Below are 27,686 nucleotides of genomic sequence, written 5' to 3' on the forward strand. Positions count from 1 at the left end.
AAAGGTACTCCCTTGAGTGAGGCTTCTAAGTTAAAGAATGAACAGTGACAGGCAGAGATAACATCATCAAATCCAGTATGCACAAAAGTCAGCATAAACCACCTGGGAAAGTTGCAGTCAGCTGGAGTTCCTGATTGAACTTCTTTCCACAGATGAGTCAATAGTAAAACCAAGCCCAGGTATATTCCTCTACACCAGGGTTTGAAACTCTAACAAGGTAGATAGTAAATGTGACTATCTGCTGAACTCTGGTTTCTCTTTCCCACTGTAGGCATTTTTGTATCATGGGATAAATAATAGCAACCTCTGTTGGAAATTGTTTCCCTTCTAGCTGTTCTCAAGGGCACAGTGTTCTGCTTCTGGGCATATTTTGCTTTTCTCTTCCTTCCCTATCACAGTTGGGTAGGGGTCAGCCCATCCCTAGATAGGGAGCCTTAGAGGAAACTTTCAGACAAGCATGCTTGAGTGTGAAATGGTAGTGGTAGGAAACCCTGCTTCCATAAAGCCATCTCCTCAGTGAGCTCAAATAGCACATTGGCAATTTACCAATATATTTACATTACATGGTCATTCAACATGCATGTTCTGCTAAAACATAATTGTGGAAAACCTGACTACATGCCCTTCTGCTTACTCTAGTCATATTTGGCTGAAGCTGTGCTTCCTGCCTGGGCTTCCTGAACCCTGTGTCCGATTCCACCAGAGGGTATCAGAGTCAGGCTGCTCCCACTGCTAGAATCTCTCAAGGGTCATCCATCCTCCCTAACTACATTTGCATCTAGCCGAACCTGTCTCCCTGCTACTGGCCCCTTCCTACCCTCTTCTTGCAGGGCTGACTTCTAGAAAACTCCTTTATCAACTTGTAGGCTACTACTATCTTTCAGGGTCAACCTCTAAGAGGAACAAATATGTGATAGCCAGATACAAACTTTGTAAATGTCCTGGGTCTGGGGATATAGGCAGATGGCAGAGAGCTTACCTAATATGCATGAAGCCCTGACTTCAGTCTCTAGCACTTTGCAAGCCAGGACATGTGGCACATGCCTGTATTCCCAGTACCTGGAAGGTAGAGGCAGGAGGATTAGAAGTTTAAGGCCATCCTCAGCTACATAGTGTGTAGGAGCCAACCTTGGATACAAGAGACCCTGTCATTCATTGTGTGTGTGTGTGTGTGTGTGTGTGTGTGTGTGTGTGTACCAGTTAATCTATAGCTTCATGGTATCTGAGCCCTTGATATGTAATCAGTAAAACCAAGTCCAACTATATTCCTCTATATTAGGATTTGGCACACTTACTCTAATGAGGCAGATAGTAAATATTTTAGGCTTTGCAGGCCATACGGTCTTTGTTGCATCCTTACAACTTCTCAGCTCCTTTTGGAGTGCGAGCACAGCCATGCTGACTGCACAAACAGGGCATGGCTGTGATCCAGGGACATTCTGCTTGCAAAACAGGTGGCTGAGGAGATTTGGCTCAGGGTCATAGTATGCAGACCCCTGACCTAGATAAATAAATATTCCTTGGCTTGGTCTATTAAATTGTTCTTGTTTGACATTGAAAAGATGAGTCCTCCCCCATCTTGTCCCTATGAACTTTGGTCTGTGGTCTGTAGTCTTACTGCTTAGGTAGACTATGGTTTTTAACTTGAGCCTGAGGCTAACTACATCCATGCTCTCTCAGCCCAAGTCAAGGATGCGTTGGTCTGTGCTTTTAGACACTAGTTGCAAAAAATCAGCTAAAGAAAAGAGCTGACTGTAGCTTAAGAGTATAGGAGTATCTGAAGAGGGTCTTCCTGGTCTCGGTCTCTCTCTCTCTCTCTCTCTCTCTCTCTCTCTCTCTCTCTCTCTCGACATGTTGGGCTGTTATAAAGCAAATACCTTAAAGTGAGTGGTTAATAAACAACAGAAATTCATTTATTAGAGTTCTGGAAGCTGCAAGTCCAAGATGAAGATATTGGTGGAGCTGCTGAGTAGTGAGGCCTGTGTCTTGTTCACAGTTGATACTTTTTTTGCTGTGTTGGTAGAAGATCGAGGCAGCTCTCTGGGGCTTCTTTCATTAGGGCACAAATTCCATGCATGAGGCTATTACCCCTGGGATCTAATCATCTTCCAAACCTTCCCTCCCAATACCATTATACTGGAAATTAGGTTTCAACATAAGAACTGGGGGGGGGGGGCAAAAACCTTCAAAGCACAATAGTTCAATATTAATATGTTTTTTTTAACACATAGGTGATTAAAATGCAGACATAACTTAGATCCAGAAGACTAGAACATTTAGGCCACTGCTTTCCTTTCTTCCTTCAGTCCATTCATCAATCCATCTATCATCTGCCCATATTCCCACTCTATACTTCTTACCCTTCTAGGTAATAGAGGCAAACAGCCAATGTCTCAGCTTTCAAATGACTTGCCTACTGGTGGGGAATAGCTGCTATAAAAGCATACAGCAATGCACTTCCTGAGGAGATCTTTGAATGTTGGCAGGATGGGATATAACCACAGCAACTGGCCTGGAATGAAAGCCCCTTACAGGAGGGGACACTTGAGTTTGCTTGGTGAGATGGTGTTATCCTTGTCATGATCTGGGAGAATGTTCCAGACAGTTGCAACAGCTGATTATTTCAAGTTAGGAACAGGTGTGACCTATTTGTGGCCCATGAAGGCAAGAATGGCTTGGAGAATGAGCACAGAGGACAGCGGTAGGAGCCCTTTTCCTTCCAGGAGCAGAGTGAGAGTTTAGTTCCAGATGTCTTAGAAACCATTGGCAGATGCACAGTGATGTGACTTGGGCAAGTTACAAAACTTTTCAATTTCTGTGGCGTGTGTGGATAATGGGGAGAGACTCAACAAGTGCAGAAGGGGCCCAGGTGAGGGGATAATGGACAGGACTCAGGCGGTGGCAATGGAGACAGAGGAGTGGACAGGTGGGAACCTACCAAACCAATAGGAGCTGCTGATAAGTAGATGCGCCACGTAGGGGGAGCAGAGAGAAGAGGCTCAGGAGGTGGCCCCAGTTCATATATCCATGCTTCCCAGGTCAAGACAGACAGTGGGACAGGACTTCCCACTCAGTGACCTCCCCCTCAGTGACCTCCCCTCCTTCCATTTTATACTGGGAGACTGTTAGATGCTTTGGGGTGCCCTGAAGTGGAGGGCAAGGGTTGGGAGCCATGTGGCCTGAGGCAATGTTCCTCTGACTTTCATATGTGTCTATACCACTTGGGGACCTTGTTAAAGTAGAGAATCTGAGCCAGCAGAAGTGTGGAAGTTGTGAGAGTTTGTATTTCTAAGGGGCTCTCAGGGGGCATTACTGAAAGGGGCTCCTGTGACCTAGCAAGGGCTTGTTCATCCAACATAGGCTTCTGCCACAAGGACACACCCTACAGTGACCCTCCAGAGGGCCAGGTTGTCACTAAACAACACTCAAGACACCAAATTGAGCTCTTGGTTCCAGAGCCACATGGACACCTGGGAGTTGAGGCAGAGGTGTCCCTGGAGACTTAAAAAATTTGCTCTGAGAGGACATAGCAGCTTCTGCTCCTTTGTTGGTCCCTGGGGAACAGATGTGTGGCAATTATTTCACAGCCTGTGGCGGTGCAGGCACGGCTCTTCAAGTCCAATCTCTAGAAGTACATTTGAGGGGATGTATTTTACATGAAAAAGAAATCTTGGAAGCAGGATGACCTGTGGGCATGCAGGCAGCATGGCTTCCTGGGTACATGCACCCTGTGTTATTAATACAACATATTTACTTGATGTTGGATGGGAGAAAGGAGCCTGCATCACTAGAGATATTAACAGCAGGATGGTCAGTTTTAGCAGAGAGGAAGCTAGACTCCAAAGCCCTGCCTTTTGCTGTGTATCCTTTCCTTAATGAAACAATAAAGCAGCAGATGAAGTGTCAAGGACTTTAATATGATACTTCTTGCTGCAAGCATTGCTGTAAGTGAAACCCATTATAAGGCCGGAAGGTTTAAGGGTGTTTTGAAATGAGTGTATTCCCTTGTATGGGAGGGGCTAAGCTCAACCATATTGATCATCCTGGGTCAGTAGAGAATATTTTATTGAGGTAGGCATTTTGTAAATGGAAGTAGCATTTGATTACTGGGAGAAAATAGCTGTGACTTGCCATCTTGTTTCTCAGCCAATACCGTTGATTCATGGAGCTGCTAGTAGTTTTTCATAATCTGCCCCATTTCAAATACTGTTTGAGATATTGAAACTATTTTCTTGACTTCCTCCAGTCTGAACACTGAGGGTTATTGTACCAAGTACGTGCCCCAGCCTACTTCTGTCTCAGCTTATGAGTTCCTAAGTGCAGTGACATTTATCATTATGGGTTTATTAAGTTATCATGCAGTGTTTTGCATTTTTATGATGTTCCTTACTTCTAACAAATGCAAATCTTCCCTTCTGAGCCCACAAAGGTTTTTTTGTTGTTGGTTTTTTTTTTTTTTTTTTTTTTTTTTTTTAGTAGCGTATGCTGGGGGGCAGCATTGAACCATCTCAACCCAGCCTCAGTCGACATGACCAATATCTATCTGCTCTTGTTTCTGAGGAAGAAGCTGTTAACTAGGTCCATTCACTGTATGCAGTTTGCTCCTTCAGAGAAAATGTAATACTCCCATTCCTAGTGTTTTTCTCATTTATTTCTCTTCTACTTGTAGGATTGTAGCTATCTATAGACCTAGTTGTCTAGAAGAAAAAAAAGGCAAGAAAATAAAGCAAGTCTTGGTTTAGTGAATTGCCTTCAGGGTATAGTGTGGTGCTAGAATAAGGCAGGGGATATTTCCTCCCAGTGGTAGTAGAGATGCTTTCATTGAGAGTATGAGCACCTGTTCCCCTGCACAATGTAAAGAGCATGGTCTATCCTGAGTAAGGACTCAGCAATAGTCCCTGTCACAGAGCCAAGAAAACTTCTAACACAATAAAAGGTCCATGATCTAAGCTGGACATGGTGGCTCACACCTTTGAGCTCAGAACTCCATCAGTATGAGGCTAGCCAGGGCTATTGCAGTGTATTTAGCCTAGCCTTGGCTATAAAGTGAGACCCTGTCTCAAAGCCCCAGGAATCTATGGTGCAGTCATCAGAAGTGGGATTCTGACAGGACTGGCATGTGGAGGTTTTTCTTCTTTGGAGAGATGCTTTGCTGGTGTGGCCAAAGGTGGTGAGCCTTATAGATATTTGTCTGGGCCAGAGAGATGGCTCAGTGGTTAAGAGCACTGGCTGCTCTTCCAGAAAACCCAGGTTCAATTCCTAACACCCCCATGGTGGCTAACAACTATCCATGTCTCCAGTTACAGGGGATCTGACCTCTTCTGGCCTCTGCGGACTTTGCACAACATGGGTGCACTTACGTTCATGCAGGCATAATACTCATACACATAAAATAAAAATATAAATCTAAATAAATAAAAGAATGAATAATATGTTTGTCATTGGAACATGCTGTGTACTGTGAGGAAAATGGTCGGAACTGTGTGTAGAAAATGTGGTATCACATGCCTAGTCACTACTTGATTCTGAGTTGAAATTCTGTCTGCTGCTTTCTAGCTGGAAGATCTTTGAGGAGATGGAGGGCAAGTGTGAGGTGTGGGGAAAAGTGAATGGAGGGAAGAGGTTGTCAGTAGCCTGGAGAGTCAGTAAAGTGCTCTTAAGAGCAGAGGATTCAGTTCCCAGAACCCACATTAAAAAGCCAAGTATGATGGTGAATGCTTGTATTTCCAGCAGTGGGGAGGCAAGACAGGCAGATCCCTGGGGTTTCCTGGTCAGCTAGCCTAACCATCTTGGGGAACTCCAGGCCAATGAAAGACCCTATCAAAAAAGAGAAAAAACTCAAGTGGACAGCATCTGAGGACAGCAGCCTGGGATGTCCTCTGACCTCCACACACATACACACAAAAGGATAGGTAATTGGAGTTCTATGTAGTCAAACATGGCTATTTATCTGATACATCTTCAGAAAATGGCACAGTGGTATGCTCTGAAGATGGAGTATTTATTCCCTGACATGAAAAGCTCACCTATTGGACACTGCACAGGCCAAGTGAAAAGTGGCAGTTTCAGCTGGTTTGCACTACCTCCAAGTTTCTGGAAAACAAGAAGCAATTGTTGCTATTATGACCTTCCCATCAGACACATTGTCCACAGCAAAGCTAATAGGAGAATTCTGATTAGCCACACAACCTCTAAGATGGGGATAAAAGCGAGTCACTGAAAGCAAGTGAAGTTAGGGGGGTATATTCAGGGTCCCCGCTGTTGTCTGACCTGCAGTAGATGACATGTGACCAGAGGAAGCGTAGAGGATGGGAAAGGAGCTGCAGCTGCTGGACAGAGCCAGTGGAACCCTAGGGGGACTCTGTACTATAGAGACAGAATTGTTTTGATTAGGAATTTCAGGAAGTGTAGATAGCATATCCAAAGTTTTCTTCCTGGTGTTCTTGGCTTGTGTGGAGGCATCTCTTTTAATACTTTGTCTTTTCCAAGCACGAAATTAAAGGGAGCTGATGTGACCCAGTGAATGTTATAGGGTAGCTCTGGCATTCCAAGATGGCCCCTGGTGGCCATCTATCACACACCAAGATCCCTGCTTAAAATCAGAGGCATGACCCCACACAGCAGTATACTATGGTCAGTACACATAGCAGCATATTATTTTCTTACTGAAGCTCAGAATGCCTTGTCCCAGATATCCAGCTGGTGAGTGGATGCTCTGTTCTAGAAGCTGGAGAGTACAGTCTTCCCAGAGAGCATATTTTTTTGTACATTTGCTAGTATTTCTGTCTCCACCTTAAACCTGCTTGTCTGTGCAGTTTCCCAAGTATGTCTCTCTTGACTTCCAGCTTCTCTTAGACACAAACATTTCACATTCTGTCATTGTTCATCTTGACAGGACTAGCTCCATTATTCTCTGGCCCTGAGAGCCACTGAGTCTCTTCTGAAGGTTAAGAAGACTACACTCAAGTCCTCATTTCCTATTGACCTGGGGAAACTTTAGCCAAAGCAGTTTGACATTTAGGTGTGTAAGATATTAGCTTTATACCCAGGCCACTGGACTCTCCCCTTCCTTTAACCCTCACACCATAAACCATGAGTTCTCATGGAAATGATGATCCCCCCACTTAGTTGAGAGAATATTACTTCTTGTCTGTGAGGAAGTGAAAAACTTCTCTTTTATGCATAAAGCATAGATACAAGCAGTATATAGTGGGTTTGTTAATCTGGGGTACCAACAGTTCATGGAGCAATTAGGAAGAAAGGCTCTTAGACATGATAATGAAAAAGTTAGAAAGTCCTGTTCTACAGATGGACAAGCACTGGGGAATGGCTGGGGATGCTGACAACACAGTGGGCAGTAACAAGGATGACAGAGTATATGGGCTTCAGTGTGTGGGAGGGGGGAGGCTATGGGAGGGTGCCATTTGGGAAGTGGGTATATAGATGAATAAGTCTGTGTGGGATGTTCTGTATGAGATACACACAAAAAAATAAACAAATTTTTAAAAAGACATATTTGAGGAGGAAGCATAAAAATTTACTTCATGTTAAATAGTAGAGGTGATAAACATTACCAGTGAAATCTACCTGATGACTTTATATCCATACTCAGGTAAAGCATGTAAGTGCTAGTAGCATTAAAAATTTAGGAAACAGCATATTTTAAAATGAAACGGAGATCTTTAAAGGATAAAAACATTCAATTTTATGTCTTACTGGGTTTATACTGAGTTCATTATTGTATAACTGTATTAATTCAACTGTGAACCTAAATTTTATAGCCACTTTTTAAAGAGATGTATCTTTACTCTGGAAATTGTTATTGAGTGTGTTAAAGCTGTAATGAAATGCTTCTTCTAATCATGTGGTTATTAAATTAGAAAAAAGTCCTGCTCTGGAATTTTGCTTTTGGTGCCTCATGTTACCTACTCTCTCACACACACAAATATGACATTTGAAAGCAAACTCTGTTCTGTCCTTGGGATGAGGAGGTGGTCATCTGTGATTCTGGGAGGGAAAGGCTCCCATGTTACCAGCTGAAAAGCTGTTCTTGCCATTCAGAGGAAGCTATTCAAGAGGTTTAAATAGCACCAGACCCTCCCAAAGAAGCTTCCGAATACCAACTCTTGCATCTCCTGTCTCAATCCTGGAATCTTCTGGATCTCTGGGTATTGTTTGATTGATTCCTAAATAGCCAGACCAATGCTAAATCTGTAACCTCTGATGTAGCTCAAGGAAAGCGTGCATGGAAGAGAAGCTGGCACAGGGCTAGAGTAGGGCTGTTTTGAAGGCTTTTCTCTGGCCATCTCCCTTTCACCTGTATGCTTAGGAAACTGCAGTGCTCAGTTCACCAACCGTGCCTGCCTTCCTAACCTCCAAGCACTGGCTTGTTAGGTTCTCACCACTCATAACCCTTATTTCATTTCAACCCATTGATAGTTTTATTTATTCTACCCAATCTAATTCTAATGGCTCCTCTTCCAGGAGACCTTTTATATACATCCCTCAATTCCTCTCCACTTTTCTTATGGCATTTAACACATCGCCTTACATTAAGGCCATTTTTATATATTATCCATCTCCCCTTCTTGAGATGTGATTTATGTTATGGTTTGAATCTGAACTGTCTCCCACAGGCCATGTTTTGAAGATCTATTCCCCAATAAGAGGCACTATTTTTGAAGACTCTGGAAACTTTAAGTAGTGGGGTCTGGCTTGTGGAAGTAGGTCACTAGGGGCAATCCTTTGGTGGTCATACCCAGCTGCTGGCCCCAGTCCTGCTCTGTTTCCTGGTTCACTGCGATAGGAGGAGCCTCTAGGGCAGGCTTCTGTCATGAACTCCCCATGTCTTACCTCCTTCAATGGCCTGAAACCCTCTGAACCCATAAGCCTTAAAATATACTCTTCTTTAAGTCATCTCTGTCCAGTAATTTGATCACAGCACTGCACAAATAGCTAATACAATTTATATAACATAAAATCCATCCACTTGAAGCTCATAGTGATATTTTTGAGAATTCATACATGAGTACTGTATTTACATAACTTCCATGCCTCCCTCTTCCCCTTCAACTCCTCCTACATGCGCCTTCTCACCATATCTTGTCCTCTCATTTAATTATTGTTGTTACACACACACACACACACACACACACACACACATCCATTTAGTGGTACTTCTGTATACATGTGTTTAGGGCTGGCCACTTGGGATTCGATAACTCATCAAGGAGCTTGTCCCTGGGGAAACTGATTCTCTATCCTGCAGCATCCATTGATTGCCTGTAGCTCTTCATCTAGAGGTGTGACCTTGTGAAATTTCCCCCATTCACATTGGCATGTCAACTGATGTTATTATGCAAGTCTTGTGTGGGCAACCATATTGAGGATTAAGTGATTTTTTAATAGATTTATTAACTTTTATGACCATCATCACACTCTACTTTGAAACATTTCCATCACTGTAAAAAGCCAGTCCATAGAGAATGTGGTGTTGCAGGCCTGTAATTCTAATGTTCTGGGGTAGAGGGAGAAGGATTATGAGTTTTAGATCAGCCCGCGCTATATAGCAAGATACATTCTCAAAAGCAAAAATAAACAAATGGAAGTTATTTCATGTTCAGACTCCTATTGGCCCCTGCCCCAGCTCAGTCCCAGGCCATCTACTGGAATTCTTTATAGGCTTATTCTTTCTGGACACTTCATATGACTAGAATCATATAGTATGTTTGCCTTTTAAATGTGACTACTTTTACCTGGTGTTAGTTTTTGAGGCTAATTCATGTTGCACATGTATTAGTAGTTCATTTTGTTTCATTACTGAATGCTATTCTTGGGTATTAGAACTTAGATTTGTTAGACTGTATTGCCATCAGGTTTGTGGGTATGTCACTTTTTGTTTCTCTGAGTACTTACGGACTTTTGAGTTGTTTCTGGCTTGGGATTCTGATGCATAGTGCTGCCATTTGCAGTCTTTGTGAGACCTAGGCTTTTATTTTTCTTGGGTAGAGCTCTGGGAATGGATTGTTCCATTGTGTGACAGAGTTTAATTTTTGAAAAAAACTGCTCAGTCATTTCCCAAAACATCTGTGTACATTTTGTCTTTCACCTTCCCACTAGCAATAGTTCAGGACTTGGTCTTGTCTTCATAAGTAGGCAGTGGTATCTCACTGTGATTTTTATTTGCATTTCACTAAGATTAATGATGATAAGCATCTTTTCAAATGCCTGTGAGACATTCTGTCTTCTTTGGTTAAATGTCTATTCAAATGGCTTGCCTATTTTGAAAATTGAGCTGTTTGTCATTTAATTGTTGAGTTTAAGATGGAGAAGTACTGTTGCTAAAATCATCTTTAACCTCTGTTAACATCTGTTAACCTCTCTACCATTATAGCTGAACTGTGTTTTTCTCTTTTCATTTTACCAGTCTTTGCTTCATGTATTTTAGGGCTCTGTTAAGTTGACGGGGTTGAGCTTATATCAGCCATATGGTTGGTGATTTGCTTTATGTCTCGTCTTTTTGTTTCTTTTCCTTCTTGTTCTCTTTTGTGTTAAGTATTTTCTCATGTTTTCTTTGCATTTATTTCATGAATAATTTTCTTAGTATCTGCATGTATAATACAATACATGATGTGTATAACACATTATAATAGTGATTCCAATCTTCTTCAGGTCAGTCAGTAATAATTAAATTCCTACAGAACACAGAACATTTGATGCAGCCCGGATCCTGTATATGTATTTTATAGTGTTTCCCTACTTTGGGATTTGCTGAACTTCCTGAACCTGTAGATTCATGTTTTCCACGACATTTTCGATATTTTGAGCATCGTTTCTTTTTGTCTGCCCCTTTCCAAGATCTTTCCTAGTAGGACTCCTGCCACAGGTATATGGATACGTTTGATGGTATCCCAAAGATCTTTGAAAGCCTTCACTCTTCTTTTGGGTTCTTCAGATAATACTTATCTTCAAGTTCACCAATTCTTTCTTCAGCTATCTCATGTCTCATACTGAGCTCCTTGGAGTGAATCAGTCATTTCATTTATTACACTTCAACTGTAGAATGCCGTTAGATTCAATTTTGGTTTATATCTTTGTTATTTGCTAGGTTATTGTCATCATACTTTAATCTTTTAAACATAGATTTCCTTAGTTCTCTGAGCATGTTTACTGTGGATTCATTTGTAGCTATGGAAAGCATCGAGGCCCAGTTTGAGACTGTTCCATTGAACTGCCTTTTGTTTCCTGAGTAATGAACAGTTATGTGTGTTTTGTATTTGCTTGTTGGTGATCTTTTGTTTTAATTGTCTGTTTTGTTAAAAACTAGACATTTCGAGTAATACACTCTAGCAGTTATGGGTTCAACTCTGTCTCACCCATGAAGTTTAACTTTTGTGTTTTGTTTGTCTTCCTGAAGCTACAGAGACAGGCTGTGACCAGATCACAACAGATCTGTCAGCTCAAGACAAAGAACTTGAACTTTTCCAGTTGGCAGGACATCAAGACAAAAAAACTTGAACTTTTCCTTTTGGCAAGTGGGCATCACTGGGGAGTTTTATGCAGGAGGATCAGTGATGAGGATTGGATGGAAGGTCGATAGGTCAGACAGGAAAGAGGACAGACAGACCTTTGCTGACAAAGTTTTAGTTTTAGGGTTTAATTCCTTCCTGGACTAAATCTGTATGTCCATCTCCAGTGTTGTGTGTGATCACTTGAATCTTGGGTCAGTTTTTTAATTATGTTTTTAATTCTTTTTTTAAAAATTATTATTTTCATTTTATGAGTGTATTGCCTGCATGTATGTAAGTGAACGCATGTCATACAATGTCTGTGGAGATCAGAAGAGGGTGTTGGATTCCTTTGGAACTGGAGTTACGGACTTACCATTTGAATTTTGGGAATCAAATCTGGGTCCTCTGCAAGGGCAGCCACAGCCAGTGCTCTTAACCATTGAACCATCTCTTCAGTCTATGTTTTTAATTCTTGTGTTTATTTTTGAGCCTCGCTTCACAGGGAATCTCTCTGTACGTGAATAGTCAGTGGTTGGTCAGTGTTTGTGTTCCGGTCCATTGAACACAAAGATTAGGTTCAATGTCAAGGCAGATTTTAGGTTTTGCAGCTTGTGCTTTGTGTCTCCTTGGTCTGTGAGCACAGGCTCACAATTATCTGGAAACGAGTAATAAGCATGAGACATCTCTGCATGTGTACATTTTCCTGCATGTGTGCATGGCCACATGGTCAACCAGAGATTTTCAGAGAGCTTACTGAGGACTGGTCTATTAGATTTCTGCTTAGTCAAATTGTTGATTGTCCCAACCTGGATACAACTTCAGGCAGTTAAAGTGGATTTCCTTGTCTGTTTACTATCACTATTGCTATCTATTGTCATTAAATGTGCAGTTTTTCATGGTCCACTGTCTCCATGAACCCTCTCCACAGTGGAGCTGCTGGTGTTCATGGCCAGGCCTTCAAGTAGAACTACTTAACCAACCTGTATGGTAGAAGAAGAACCAGAAACCATTGTTCTTACCCATGGTTCAAAAGTTGTTCACAATTCATTGTACTCTTTTGGTTGATTTTTCCAGAGTCTTAAAAGGCTACATTTGTCAGTGTGTTCCAGTTTTGTTACTATTGTTTTGGAGCTTCTCCCCTTTCCATCCAGCCCTATTCTGTTGTCTTTTCCCACCTTCTAAAGAAGAGAACTTGCATGAAGTAAAAAGTAGGGGCCCTGACCCCAAGTGGTTTAGACTTAAGTCCTGGCTTTCCCTAGTTACACAACCTTGGGCAAAAGACTTACCTTCTAGGCCTATGCTTCCCCATTTGTAGATTGGAATAATAATAGTCTCTACCTAAGAGTTGTTGTAAGCATGGAGTGGACTGATCTGTAGGGATTGTAGATAGCACTGTGGAGACTTCACTATCAGTTCTTTCTGTTAGCTCTGCCAGGGCAGAGACTGTGTATTCCTTAGCACTTGGACTCATGCTACCTCCTCCTTGGCCTGATGCCTCACACATAGCTTATCCTGCCCGCCTATAATCTTTGCTGATACTTGATGTTCATAAGAAATGCAGGCATCTCTCAGAAGAACTGCATGTGCTGGGTGGAAAAAACAGCAGAGGATCTGAAGTATATTTGGCTAGGTACCTTGTTGGGGCTAAAAGCTGACCAGTGTGTTTTCCCTTCCTCCCAGGAACTACCCACAGAGCACTGTCCTGTAGTCATGCAGTATTTAGTTTGAGACCAGGTCAGTACACTTGAGCTTCCAAGCCATTAATTAGCATTGTTCCCACTCCTTTAGAAGTTCCTTGGTTTCCGACATCCTTAGGCATAAACAGAGCAGTCTGGCCTGTGCACAGTGTTGATTCAGGTACTTGTGTAAAGAGGAAGGCTCATGTGACTGGAATTTGGGCCCATTTGAAGGCTGGGGAATGAGAAAGATCAAGATAAAAAACTTGAACTTTCCAGTTGGCAGGGGACATCAAGACAAAAAACTTGAACTTTTCCTTTTGGCAGTAGGCATCACTGGAGAGTTTTAAACAGGAGGATCAATGATGAGGATCAGATGGAAGGTGGATGGGTCAAACAGGAAAGAAGGAAGATAGGGATGATACTGAGAGGATTCAGAAAAGAGCAATGAATTCCTGATCTGTAGTCAGGATCTGAACTTGATGACCATTGGGAGGGTTCTGATCATCACAGTTCTTGAACCTGGACTGTATAGATGGAGGTAAGCTGCTGAAATTCTTGGAAGAAACCGTTTGAAGAAGAAGGAAGGTGGGCAGGTGGAAGAGGACTGTACTCTGCTGTGGTTGGAGAAATGTAGGTGCCACAGCCATCCTGAAGTAGAGACCTGGTCATTGTCAGCTGCAGGAATCTGTATCACATAGGGGCAGAGTGGCCCGAGGGAGAGCTGGGTGCCATCAGAGTCAGGAGTCAGTAGGAGTCAGGCGGGAGAATGTCAGTATCCTTGGTGAATTCTGGCAGCAGAGGAGAAACAAGGATGAGAAAGTTCAGATGGGGACATAGGAAGAGAATCAGGGACAGCCTGTCACAAGAGGGAGTGTCAGCTGTGCCAGCAATCACAGAGAAACAGTGTGATAAGAAAAGGAAAACAACAATAGCATCAAAGGAGTCACAGGACATGGGAAAACTTTATCCCCAGTAGCTTTCAGTGACCATAGCATGTTAGCAATAGGAATAGAACCTATGAGCATCAGGGAGGTGATCCAGCACATGAGGACATTCACACTTGATAGAAAGAAAGGAGGAGGATGGTGGCGCTTCCTGATTTTAAGTTGTTTGGACATGTGTCCGTGGACGTGTGTGGACAGGACAGGGACAAAGTCAGTGGAGAGGGGGAAAGAGGGAGAGACAAGGGACAGCAGTGATGGAGAAAGGCCTTCAAGAGATAGGAAGGGACAGGATGAATATTGGAGGCACGGCAGGTCTTTTCTCTGGTAGAGGTAAGTTGGGCACCCTATAGGACATCTCTTCCCTTACTTTTCTTATTGCTGGGAGAAAATACCTGACGGAAACAACTTAAGGAAAGAAGGGTTTATTTTGGATCACAGTTTAAGAGGATACAGTTTCTCATGGCAGGGAAGGCATGGCTGGAGCTCACAGAGGCACAGCTTGCCACATCTTGGTAGATCAGGAAGCAGCTAGAGGGATGGAAGCAGGGCTGGTTCTACAACTCAGGGTGTACCCTCAAGTGATCCACTTCCTCTAGCAAGGCCCCATTTGCAGTAGGCACATTGCATCTGCTGCCAGGGGCCATAGGCACCTTGGGACAGCTATGAATGGGGCCAAACACAAAGTCATAAACCAACCTACTTAGAACATCATGAGACTTTTTAAAAAAAACTCAATTGCATGGTTCTGGAGTATGAACTTTGTAGATGACAGTGTTCTGTCACAACGTCAGAAAACTGGACACAGGTAAAGATTTCAAAAACTTCCAAAACCAACACTACTAGCTTGGGACCAAATGTTCAAACACAAGAGCCTTCAAACACATATCACCTTCAAACCATCACTCACACCAAGGTTGGCCTCTCCACTCTGCTTTCAGTTTCAGGTACCAGCTTTTGGGTTTTATTTTGGTGCCTGTTTGTTTAGCATTGTTAGCACCTGGAACTGATGACATGCAGTGGGCTGGTCTACTCAGCAGAGGATGAGGATAAGGAGGGGTATATCTGCTCTTCTGGCAGGGTGGTGAATAGGGCTAAGTGGGGCATCTGGAGACATCTCTGTCACAGTTGTATGATACTGGACAAAACTCTTCTCACCACTGGTGTCCGGTGCTGTGGAGAACAAGCTTGGTTGTTTTGAGGGTTTAAATGAAAATGTCCCCCATAGGCTGCAAGTATTTGGACATTTTGTCCCCATATGATGGTGCTGTTTTGGGAGGTTTTAGAAGGTGAGGCTCTCCTGGAGGAAGTATGTCACTGGGGGTGGGCTTAGAGAGTTCTTAAGCCTTGCCAGATCTCCAGTCACTCTCTTGCTTCCTGTGCCTGCGTGATGATGTGAGAGCTTAGCTTCTGCTGCTCCTGCTCCAGCCACCTCCACCCACCATGCCTCCCTTCCATGACAGACTATAATTCCCCTGGAACTGTAAGCTCAAATAAACTCTTCCTTCTATAAATTGCTTGGGTCAGTGTTCCTATCACAGCAACAGAAAAGTGACTAATACAGTTGTCCTTACCATCCACTTGAGCATGGATGTATGTTGGGTCTGCGATGGGCACTGTGCATCTTAGTTGAAGCTAAGTGTCTGTCGTACCTAAGATACAGAGATCATGATCACATGCCAGGAAATGGTAGCAAGTTGGTGTGGGCAGACCAAGGAAGAGGAGCCCCTAGGGTGTGCAGCTGCTTCCTCTACTGCTTTGACACCAGAGTTAGATTTCCTTATCCTCTAGAAGCTTGTTAATGCTGCCCTAGGTAGATGCACCTTGCTTCTGGCCCATGTTTATCGTCCACCTGGATTCTCAGCCTTAGTTTCTATTATTTCCTTATCAGCTTATTTCTGGGGTTCATATAATTAGGTGGAGTAGCTTATCTTGGCTTTTAGGATTTGACCCATTTGGTAAATCCTGGTATGACCTGCCTGTAATTTGGAATTAATATATAATGATCTGTTCCCTGGTCTAGTGGGGCAATTTTTCAGCAGCATGTGTGTGGAAGGACAAGAAAAAGAAATGCAGTGCATATGCTTATCACTGACACCCATGCCACACTGCTGTAGCATGGCTGGAGATTCACATGTGATTGTTAGTAAGCAAAGCAAAAGGGAAAATATAGCTATAGAGCTGTTGTTTAGAGCTCTTTATTGCAAGGTAGCTACGATGGGAGAAATACCAAAATTGGTTCCTAAAGAAGCAGAGCTTTTTCTTACTTACACTGGATGACCACATTTCAAAGATCAACCTAACAGCCCTTGTTCTTAATACACACACACACACACACACACACACACACACACACACACACACCATTTTAAATATATGTGTTTTCATGGTATGGCTAGTTTTTCCAAAGTCTCCGGATCAAGGGAGTTTGTAGTACATATTATGTATTTAATGGATGATTGACAGGGAGTATGAGTATTTCTGTTTATAAAGTTCTAAATGTTGAGGTAAAGTAAACCCAGAGTTTAAGAGCTGGGTGTAGTGACACACACCTGTAATTCCAGGCCCTGGGAGATAGAGACAGGAGAATCAGAGGTTCAAGGCCATTCTTGACTATATAGCAAGTTAAAGGACAGCCTGAGCTACATGAAACCCTGTCTCAAAAAACCCACACAGTGCCTGGTGTGGTGGTGCACACCTTTAATCCCAGCACTCAGGAGGCAGAAGTAGGTGGATCTCTGTGAGACTGAAGCTAGCCCGAGATAGTCTACATAGCAGGTTCCAGGCCAGCTGGGGCTACAATGAGAGTCTGTCTCAAGAAAGGGAAGAAAGGAAGGAGGGAAGAGAGTGAGAAGCTTACAAATCACAATAACAAATAACACCCCCTAAAACTCAGTTAAAAAATTACATGTGACCTCAGAGCTCTTTTCTTTTCCATATAACTTTTAACAGTCTTCTTCCCCCTCCAAGTGTCCTCATTTTATTGGCATATATTAATGACACAGAATAGCGGGTTTCATTAGGACATTTTCTCCATATACTAATATATTTTGATCATGTTCTCACCCACTGCCCTCTCTTGTTCTGTCCTTTGGACCTCTCTTCTTCCCAGTTAGTCATAGCAGATTTGGTCTGCCATTGCTTCAGGCTGCTCCTGTTTACCTGAAAGTTCCCTTTAGCCTTTGCCATTTGGATGGGAGCCACATCCCAAGGCAGGGGCAGAGTGCTTGGTCTCCTAGGTGCTTCGGGATTGGCAGGGATCAGGTTTGGGCCTGACTCCTCTGCTCAGTAGCAGAGCAGCCATCAGTGGGATTTTATCCTCTCCAGACAAGGCTCTTCAGCTGGACAGCTGGACTATGCTGTGGATTCACAGCATAGAACAAATGTGCCAATGTATGTAAAGCATCAGGAGTAGAACATAGTCATCATTTATGGGACCTGAACTCCAGAGCTTGCCCAGAGCCCCTTTCCTCCTCCTGCTAGTACTAACTGTGTTCTTCCTCGGTTCTGACCATGAACCATGACTTTCCTTTATCATGTTGGAGAGAGATTTTATTCCCCTGTATAATAATGACCCATTTTCTTAGTGTTCTCTCCTTTACCCTAGCTGACAGTGGAGTTGACATAAAAGCATGACTCTCACCTCAAAGGAGGTAAGAGATAGTTTATTCTAGGGCAAAAATGAGTGACCATGGCCCAGGGACACAGTTTCAGGTTACCCCAAATTCCATATTCCAATGAAGTCTTTGTAGTAACAGAACAAAGAAAATTCATAAATCAAGACAGTTTTCACATACATTGGAAACATTAAGTAGGTAGATGCAACAAAAGAGAAATCTCAGCTCTGGGCCTCAGATGCTATCTAATGGAACTCAGCCTTTTGGTTGGTAGAAGCTGGTGGTCTGCTAAGTTAAAACACTCCAAAAGATTTTATCTTTAGTCACAGGATGTTAAGTCAGAAACAAAGATGGGCAAGGAGTACCTGTTTGGGAGGCTAAAGATGGCCCAAGATAAATGGTAATTAGGCTGCGTACCTGCATCATTCCAAACTCTCCACAATCTCTGAAGTACAGTTGATGAACCTTTGTAGAATGCTCCGTTTTAAGATGCAGTTTTTTTCTGGGAACTTTCATTCACAATGGAGACCTAGAGTCTTGTCAAACTCCACATCTCCACCCCCTGGATTGATCCCTGGCAAGGAACCGGTTCTCTGTGGGATCTCCCCTCCCATGACTGTGTGTGTGTGTGTGTGTGTGTGTGTGTGTGTGTGTGTGTGTGTGTGTGTTTGTAGATCAGAGGTCAGTCTCCAGGGTTTTCCCCAAGATATTGTCCACTTTGTTTTTTGAAACAGGGAGGGTCTCTCACTTTTACCTGAAATTTGCTGTTTTGGCTCCATAGGTTAGCCAGAGTCCCAGGGATCCACCTGTCTGCCTCCCAGTGATTATAATCCCAGTATTTACCACTACGTTCAGATTTTTCATATGGTTCCTGGGGATTAAACTCAGGTCTGCAGGCTTATGTAGCAAGAACTTTACTAAACTAGTTCTCCAGCATAAGGGAGGGAGACTTTTTAATGCACTCAACAGTATGCTGGGGCCTTTGGGCATGCAGAGAAACCTTACTCAGCAAAAGCAACTCTGCCTTGGAGTCTGTGTGTAAATGAGTCACGAATATAGCTTTAGATCAAAATTTCTTGCATATGCCTATGTCTGGTCCTCTATACTTTTGTTGAATGCTGAGGAAATCAGAATTCTCTATTGTTCTCAGAGTTTCTCAAACAAAAGAGATCTGGTGCCATGCAAAGAGTGAGTTGAAACAATGCTCAGGTTGTGGCATAAGAGCTCAACACAAAGCATTAATAATAGTTGGCCTGATGCCAGAATATCTGTCCATGGCCATAGCTCAGGCCCAGAGTGGAGAGAACTCTATTGACTGAGCCTGGTGAGGACCAGTACACCTGTGTTTATCTATGCTGGACCAAAGAGCTAAAGAGAAAAATCAGTGATGAGATTAATACATTGGAAGTAATTACATTTAGTGGGCTTTTTTTTGAGGAGGAGGATCATAAAATATTACACATTCTCTTAGAATTAATTAGTTGAACATTAAATTCACAGGGTGTAAGGAATCGTAAAGAAGAATTACCCTTGTAGTTTAGGGCCATTTAGGGAAGACAGGGGGACAAGAAAGACACGAGAGGGGTAGTGAGATGGAGTAGAGGGAAAAATGGCCTGAGGAAAATGCAGATGATGGAGTCTGAGGAAGGTGTAGGATGCGGTGGAGATGATCCTAGAGAGGAGAGGCCAGTAAGACCTTTGTAAAGCCAGGCAAATGGAGGCTGCCACTGTCACTCAGGCTGATCAGAGAGTCACAGTGAAGTTGTGTAAGACCCTGATACAGACAGTGAGTCACCCAGAGAGAAGGCTATGGCTCAGAATCCTGCTGTAGGGGTGAAGGGCACGCTGCAGACCAGGCACACCTGTGGTGACAGGACCTACCACTGCACAGAGCATTCAGGGCATTTCCCTGTCGGACATCAGACAGACTGCTACTTTAGCTTCAGATGGATTAGAAAAGGGAAGTCTCAGAGTCTCTTTCTTATTTACATTGATCCAGTCAACGTTAGGCTTTCAAGAATTCCACATCTCCCCTTCTTCCCTTATAAGAAAACTTGTTCCAGTGAGGTGTCAGGTTGCAGACCTGTAATCCCAGTGCTCAGGAAGCTGAGGCAGGAAGTTCCCAAATATGAGACCAGACTGAGCTACATAGCAAGAATGCGTTTCAAAAAAGAAAAGGTGTCCTTGGCATATAAGATAAGAAATTGAAACTCACTTTGAAATTCTTTTCATGGGATTACAAACAATAAACTTTGCTTAAAGCCCTGTCAACAACAGGAGTGGTGCTAAGTAGACCTGATGCCACTGATGCTCTTGACGTGTGCCGGAGGCCATAGTTGGTGTCTCAAAAGCTTCTCCATGTAATTCTTCCTCTGCCTTTTAAAGAGAAGTGTTTTGAAAATGATACCCTCTTATCCTGTGAGCCTGATGTGGACTGAATCATTGCAGCAGACATAAAACAAAACACACAAATGTCTCTTTCACCTGGTCCTCTTATGAGGCAGGTGGGCACAGAAAGAATAAGAGGCTGCACCTGTGGTATTGTGGGCTACCTGGTTCTGTAGACCTGGGATCCTGGAATTCAGGAGCCAATGTATTTTATACATCATTTCTCCAGTGGGCCAAATTCCTTATGGCAAGGAGTAGCTGTTTAGAGAGAGACAAAACCTACATGTTGTTCTTTTGGTTCATGACATCGCTATTGCTGCTGTATCACAAAAAAAATGAATCTTGGCTTCCAGAGCAGAATCCATTCTGCTTTTTATGAAGACATGTTGTTGCCAGGCCAGACAAGAAATTGAAGTTACTTTGTAGATTGCTTTCGTGGGAGTAAAAAAAAATTAAATCCCAAACCAACACAGGCTGGCATTGAAGTACCTAGAAAGACTTTTTTGTAACAAAAGTACTTCATAAATTTATTATGAACAGGTGACTTTTATTACCATCTGAAGGAATGATGTGATTTCTCATACTTGTAGAGCCAAGGTTTAGGTGATCTACATAGGGGTATGAACCAAATATGGCCCACTGCCTGCTTTTGTAAATAAAGTTTTATTGGATCCCAGCCATGTCCATTTGTGTAAATGTTGCCATGGGTGTTGCATTGTGCTACAGTGGCAGAGATGAGTGGTTGCTATAATGACCATGTGGCCTGGCCTGGGAGCCTTAAATATTTACTGTCTATTTACAGAAAAAGTGTGCCAAGCCCTACCCAGGAACCCCTGAGAGAAGCAACCACAGGTCTTTTCCATGACCACGGTGAGGCTGGCATTTCTTGGACTGTTCTTAGCATCTGTTTCCTCGTGTGAGCCCTTTATCTCATGCTTTAGGCAATTGCCTGGTCTTTCATATCTGACTTTGCAGGCATCTCCACACAGGTGCCCTTCCTTAATGGCATGCCAGCAATAAGCAAGAGAATCTCATTTCTCACCAAGACTGCTGCAGTAGCAAACTTCTCAGTCTCTCCTCACTCCACACTGTGTAGAATTCTGTGCTATTTCTGAAGAGTGACTCCTGCTCAAGAACCTCCCTTAGCTCCCCATTGACCTCTGAACCAAGAGGAAACCCTTAGTGGCCTTCAAGGTTGCTTTATGTTGGTGCTCTGAAGCCATGTGTAATTTCCCCCAGGGGAGTCAGAACTCTCCTCCTGTTATGCCACTGCATACCACTCATCTTTGCTTTTAGGATATTGTGGCAACTTCTCCCACTCCATGTCTTTTAAAATCTAGTTCATTCTTCCCGTGTCTGGGATCTATTCTCTGTGTTTTCATCTCCTTGATTGTTCTGCCACTCTGTTGTGGTGCGGTAGCTATGTTGTTGTTAGATGGTTTCTTTCTGCCATCTCTGAATTGTCTCTTAATCACAGTCACACACTTTTTGAACTTCCCACACAGCAGGCACTGGGGTGTGTGAAATCCAGTTTGAAACTGAAGAAATCGTACCACCGATCATGCACACCAGTGATGACAACAGCTCTTTTGTGCACACCTACTGAGTGCCAATTCCTGAGCCCATTAGTTCTCACAGGAACATGCATTGTACCCAGTGCAAAGGTATAGAAACAGGCTCTGAAAGGTTGATTTAATCAAGTGCCATCAAAGCCAGATTGGAGTCAGACTTGGTAGTATATGTCTGTGATCCCAGTACTCGGAGGCTGAGGTGGGAGGATCCCAGCCAGCCTTGATACACAGTGACTTCATAGTCAGTAAGACTGTGTCTTCAAAAATCAGAAGTGTTGGGGCTAGAGAGATGGCTCAGTGGTTAAGAGCACTGACTGCTCTTGCAGAGGACCCAGGTTCGATTCCCAGCACCCACAGGGTGGCTACGAACCGTCCTTAACTCCAGTTCCAGGGGAATCTGAAACCCTCTTCTGAACTCTGTGGCATTGCACAACATGGATGCACTTACATACACGCAGGCAATACACTCATACACATAAAAAATAATAAATAAATAAAAAATATTTTTAGAAAAAATCAGAAGTGCCCTACTGACCTTGAAGTTCTCTGGTTGCAAAACTACATAGAACAAGTTGCAGTGCTAAAACCACCCATGTCTTCTCAGCACACATTTGCCATATGTGTGCACAGCACTCTACCTTCCTGGGTATTAGAATCACCTGGGAAACTTTGGCAGTGTGGATGCTCAGGCCATCTCTCTCACACTGGTCAATCTTGGTGATAGAAGCCTGGGGAGAACATACTGTTGTTTTCCCAGAGATCCCCAGGGGATCGCAGTCCAGGCCCCACCTCAGCACCTAAACTAGAATGAGAAAGTGGGCGCATCTCCCAGATGATCCCAAGCTTCCTTTCTGCTGCCCCTAGAACCTGGCTTTTGCTGAGGAGTATGTGGTAAGCTCAGTAAGTCCTTTTGAGGGTGATTGAGGATTCAGACACACCTGCTTACAGACTCTGGGGTCTCTTGTCCTACATTATTGATATCCACATGGACCAAAGTCTGCCCTTTGGGTAGAGCTCTTGAGTTCAGTCAGCACCAGTGTGACTCAGGTACTCCAGGAGGTAAGGTGATTTGGAATATCTTAGAAATGAAGCCTTTTGTTTTCTGATGCTTGTGGAGGAAGATCAGTGGAGCAGGGGTTTGTCAAGTGGAGTCCTTTGACCAGTAGTATCAGCACCTCAGGGCATTCTTAGAAACACAGACCCTGAAGTCCCCACCACAGCCCTGTGGGGGAAATCAGAAACTCCATAGAACCAAGTACTCTGATACCCTGCAGGGCTAGTTTTGAACTCAGGCCTTAGACTGATTGAGAGTGTGTACCTATGATCAATAGTGTTCTCAACTAGGCCTCAGAAACATTGGAACTTTCTAAAACCTCACGTTTAGAGATGAGGATGGAGGCAGAGCTCACTGGTAGAGTGCTCACATAGTATGCTAGAGGCCTTGGGTTCTATATCCAGCACCACAAACAAAAAGCAAAAGAGCATATTTCATGCTACTAGGCTTATTTCAGGGATTAGGAATTCATACACGTGTATATATGTGTGGCTATATGTGCATGTGTGTGCAGGTACATCTGTACGTGTGTATATGTGTGGAGGCCAGTGGTCCACTTTGGGTGTAATTTCTCAGGAACTATCCACCTTGCTTTTTGAGACAGGGTCTTCCACTGGGACCTGGGACTCTCACTGATTAGAGTAGTCTGTCTGGCCATTGAGCCCAGAGATCTGCCTGTCTCTGCTTCCCTAGCACTGGGATTCCAAGTGTGAGCCATCACACCTGGCTTTTTACATGGACGCTGGAGATTGAATTCAGATCCTCATGCTTATGTAGCAAGCACATTGCTCACTGAGCCATCTCCCCTATGCTGGGAGTCTGTATTTTTAACACAAGTTCAGGAGATTCTGAAATGCAAGCCCCTCCCTTCCTTCTTTCTTTTCTCCCCCTTCCATCCAGGCAGTAGAAACCAGACCGACTTCATCCCCACTTGGTCCAGGGTAAGAGCACTTCCTTTTTCCTTTTCCCCCTGGAGTTGCTGTCCCTTTGTCTCTGTCTCTAATTATCCAGCTGTTTCCATTTAGGCCTGTTACCCATTAAGTAAAGGCAGTCATTCCCTTCAGCTCTTAGCTCCCTCAGTGCCGGGTTGTTCACTGCCACATAAAAGCCACAAGTGGTTTTTATGGCCTCATGCATACTTAATTAGTCCAGCTTCTTAAAATTGTGCTTTAAATGAGTGAAGACATTAGCCTCAGATCTAATTGATCCACAAAGCACCATTTTAGAATGCCTGCAGTAACTTAACTATTGGTCCGGATGGGTATCACTGGGGCCCACAGGAGAACACAGGTCAAGGATGAAAGACCCCGATACTTCCTGTCGCCCCTGTGGGGAACTGACTCTTTGAGGCAGGATGAGAGCTGCAATGGTGATCTGGCTCTAGAACTGGCTATTTTGTGTCTTGCCTGCAGCTATTTGTATCACGGGCACCCTTACTCTGTCATTGTAAATGTGCACACCTGCATGATGTTTTATGACTTGGTTATACTTTTTTAAAAATCTTAGTTACTTTGTCACAGCAATCAAATGCTAAGACACCATCGGACTGCCCAAGGAGCCTGGCATATCCTGGGGCCTCTGTCCTAACTGGTCCCTACTTCGTTCTTTCGGGCCTCTTTCTAGACTCAGCACTTCCACCTCCCAGGTCTTTAGGCCATCTGCACTATCACTCCTGCTTAGACCCTTGATGGTGCCTTATTCCACCATGCCTGTTAGTGTTACAGCAAAAGAAGGGAATAACTGAAGCCTTTGTTTTCCCTTGCTCAGAGCTTTCAGAAAGAACATCTCTGGGAGCATTTTAGAGCCATTGTAACCAGGCCAGGACAGTCTAATCTTATGTTTTCACAACTACAATCCTTGGTGTTTGAAAAAAGTAGCCATCTAATCACATAGCCAAGGCTGAATGGGTTGCAGACTGTCCTTGGCTAGAAAGCACTGTGGACTAGGAATCTGAATTGGAGCTTGGATGATAGAGGGTGTGACAGATGCTACACTGCTCTGTGGAGCCGGCCCATATAGCAGTGCTGGGGGAGAGATCCCAATGATGTGTCACCATCTTAACATGTTGCTTCTCACCCTCTTCGCCATCAGCTGGGGATCAGATTTGAAAATACCTCAGGGTCTAGCTGAGTCACCAATGCTGTGGGAGTCCAGGTGTCTGAAGTTGCTAATGCTCACCAAGGGCTTCTGCTCTTAGATGGGGCTAAAATCCGCTGGGCTCAAGGGCTTAACTACAGGCAGCTGAAAGAAAGTGAGGCGCAACAGCCTAACCTAACCACACTGTTCTTTTAATAGCAAGGGGACATAGAGGCCTACTAGTCATCACTGTCACAGGTGCCTGGGTGTATGCTTAGATACCTGCTGCGGATGGGACATGACAGGAAACTTGTGAATGCTTGGGTGTTTATAACCATGTCCCCATTTGTAGTCCGTGAGGAGGAAGGTGAGGGCTCTGGGACTCCTTCCTGCCCTTTCTGTTTCTTGTGCATTTCTGTTGCCACTGTGTTGATGAAGGCCTTTGCTTTCCCCTCCCTCCATAGGTGCTCAGCTGTTTTACCACTGTACTTCATTTACGAATTCTTCCAGTATCTCTTCTCCACACCCTGTGTTATCCTTAGGCTTTTAAAATCCCAGATGCTCCCTAGGGCCGCAGAAATATGATGATCCATAATGGCTACAGCTTACCCTTTCCTAGCATTTACATACATGCATGGTTTATTCCTGGCCCCAACTCTGGGAAGTCACATTCTTACTGTCATTTCACAGATGTGAAAGCTAAAAAACAGAAACTTGATTACCTGGAAATAGGGTGGACCCAGGTGGTCTGGGCCCTGGCCTGGCCCTTGCCCACTGCTGCCTCTTACATTGTCCTGCCATGGAAGGAAGGCTGCCCTCACTTATAGAGCCTGCGCCATGATTCTAATTTTCATATCCAAGGGCTGCTCTCCCAGAATCAAAGCTGAGAGGACTAATTGATTTGGCCAGGGTTATAGCTGATTAAGGAACTATCTGGGAATCACCTGTGCCCTCTCTCTGTGCTCTGCACTCCTGTCACCACAGTGCATGAATTGCCTGCATTCCTCACTGTGGCATTCCTGGCTCCTTTTGATCTAAGTCAGTTCTCTACTCCCTCAGGACCTCATGTTGTGTGACTTGCTTTGTTCTTCCCTGCTCAGTGAGGGCCTTCATTCGCCAGCTCTCTTGTGATAGGCAGCTATCTTCCTGTGATACCCATTAAGGCACTGCAAACAGACGAGGGGTGCCATCTCATCTTCCCTCCATCCTGAGAAGTCTTGCAATAGCACATTCCCTTCATGATCCCCCACTATGGAGTGTGCTTTGTGAATGTGACCGCCTGTCTCTTTGTCTTCCAATTGGGTAGGTGTCTACCTTCCTCCCAGGTGGCCTTCTAAGGCCAGGTGTCCTCTCCTCATTTTCCTGTTCTTTGTGTCCAGGGCATTGCCAGGCAAATAGAGATGTTCAGTAAATATTGTTGAATAAATACAGGCAGACAGGAATATAAAAGTGAAGAAAATCATAAAAATATCCTCGACAGGGCTCCAGTGCTTAGAACAGTCAGGGGTGTTTTACCAGATGGCCTCTAGGGAAATCTGTGTCATTTGGAAACTTCCAGAAGGAAATGGAGCTAACTATGAGCCTACTACCTGGCCTTGAGGTGTGGGCCTGTAATCCTAGCTACTTGGAAAGCTGAGATAGGAGGATCAACTAGGCTTGTCTGGCCTACAGAGTGAGTTCAAGGCCTGCTTGTGCTAGAGAGTGGGTTCAAGGTCATTCTGGATAGATGGAGAGATACAGTGTCTTACTGGGGTGACCTAGCTTATATACTTTGCTACCCAGTTGGTTCTGGCTGACATCTTGGTAAAGAACCCCTGGCTCCTAAGTTCTCCAGTGTAGCACAGACCATGCCTGCAGTATTTGGGTTGAGTGTAATGTATGGACTTCAGTCTTCTTCCTGGGGCCTCCCTGGTGGAGGTGTAAGGAACCTTTGAGGGTGGCACCAGAGGCTGAGAAAAACTATCTTTGCTACTGGGAAACTGAATTGTCTGATTCTTTGGGTTTCTCCCCTTATTTTGCAGCTGGTACTACATCACAGGCAGGTGGGAGGGGCCAGGAAGAACAGGGGAGGCTGACGCTTAGTGTCCCCCAAGATGAGTTTTGACATTTCCTTTTACCGCCCTCAGGTGAGCGTGCTAACCACCCTGGAGCGCAGGTTCAACCTGCAGAGCGCCGACGTGGGCGTGATCGCCAGCAGCTTCGAGATCGGGAACCTGGCATTGATCCTCTTTGTGAGCTACTTCGGGGCGCGAGGACACCGGCCTCGCCTCATTGGCTGTGGAGGCATCGTCATGGCGTTGGGCGCGCTGCTTTCTGCACTGCCTGAGTTCCTCACCCACCAGTACAAGTATGAAGCCGGCAAGATCCGCTGGGGGGCCGAGGGCGGAGACGTCTGTGCCACCAATGGCTCTGGCAGCGATGAGGGGCCAGACCCTGACCTCATCTGTCGCAACCGGACAGCCACCAACATGATGTACTTGTTGCTCATTGGGGCTCAGGTGCTCCTGGGCATCGGTGCTACCCCTGTGCAGCCCCTGGGGGTCTCCTACATTGATGACCACGTGCGGAGGAAGGACTCCTCGCTCTACATAGGTAGGCGTTGCCCCTGCTGTGTGTACTGATGTATTGGTACAAAGTTGGGCCCTGTTTTGCTGGGGCACTGACTCTCAGAATTGGCTGAACATCTCCATTATTTAAAAAAGAATACTGGGACAGGGTGTGGTGGCACAAGCCTTTAATCCCAGCACTTGGGAGGCAGAGGCAGGCCGATCTTTGTGAGTTGAGGCCAGCCTGGTCTACATAGTGAGTTCCAGGACAGCTGGAGCTACAGGGAGACCCTGTCTCAAAAAG

General features: G+C 44.3%; 1 protein-coding gene across 4 annotated transcripts in view; it reads left to right on the forward strand.

Annotated features, from left to right (window-relative positions):
- The window catches only part of Slco3a1 (solute carrier organic anion transporter family member 3A1), a 333,074-nt gene that overhangs the window by 38,109 nt on the left and 267,279 nt on the right, over positions 1-27,686 (forward strand). For all 4 annotated transcript variants that reach the window (XM_017802983.2, XM_029555668.1, XM_008852334.2 and 1 more), the window contains exon 2: positions 26,963-27,428. In XM_017802983.2, the coding sequence (XP_017658472.1) occupies positions 26,963-27,428 (466 nt within the window). The remainder of the gene's footprint in view (positions 1-26,962; positions 27,429-27,686) is intronic.

The sequence above is a fragment of the Nannospalax galili genome, unplaced genomic scaffold (genome assembly GCF_000622305.1).
Source record: "Nannospalax galili isolate Female #2095 unplaced genomic scaffold, S.galili_v1.0 scaffold63, whole genome shotgun sequence".
Taxonomy (NCBI): Eukaryota; Metazoa; Chordata; class Mammalia; order Rodentia; family Spalacidae; genus Nannospalax; species Nannospalax galili.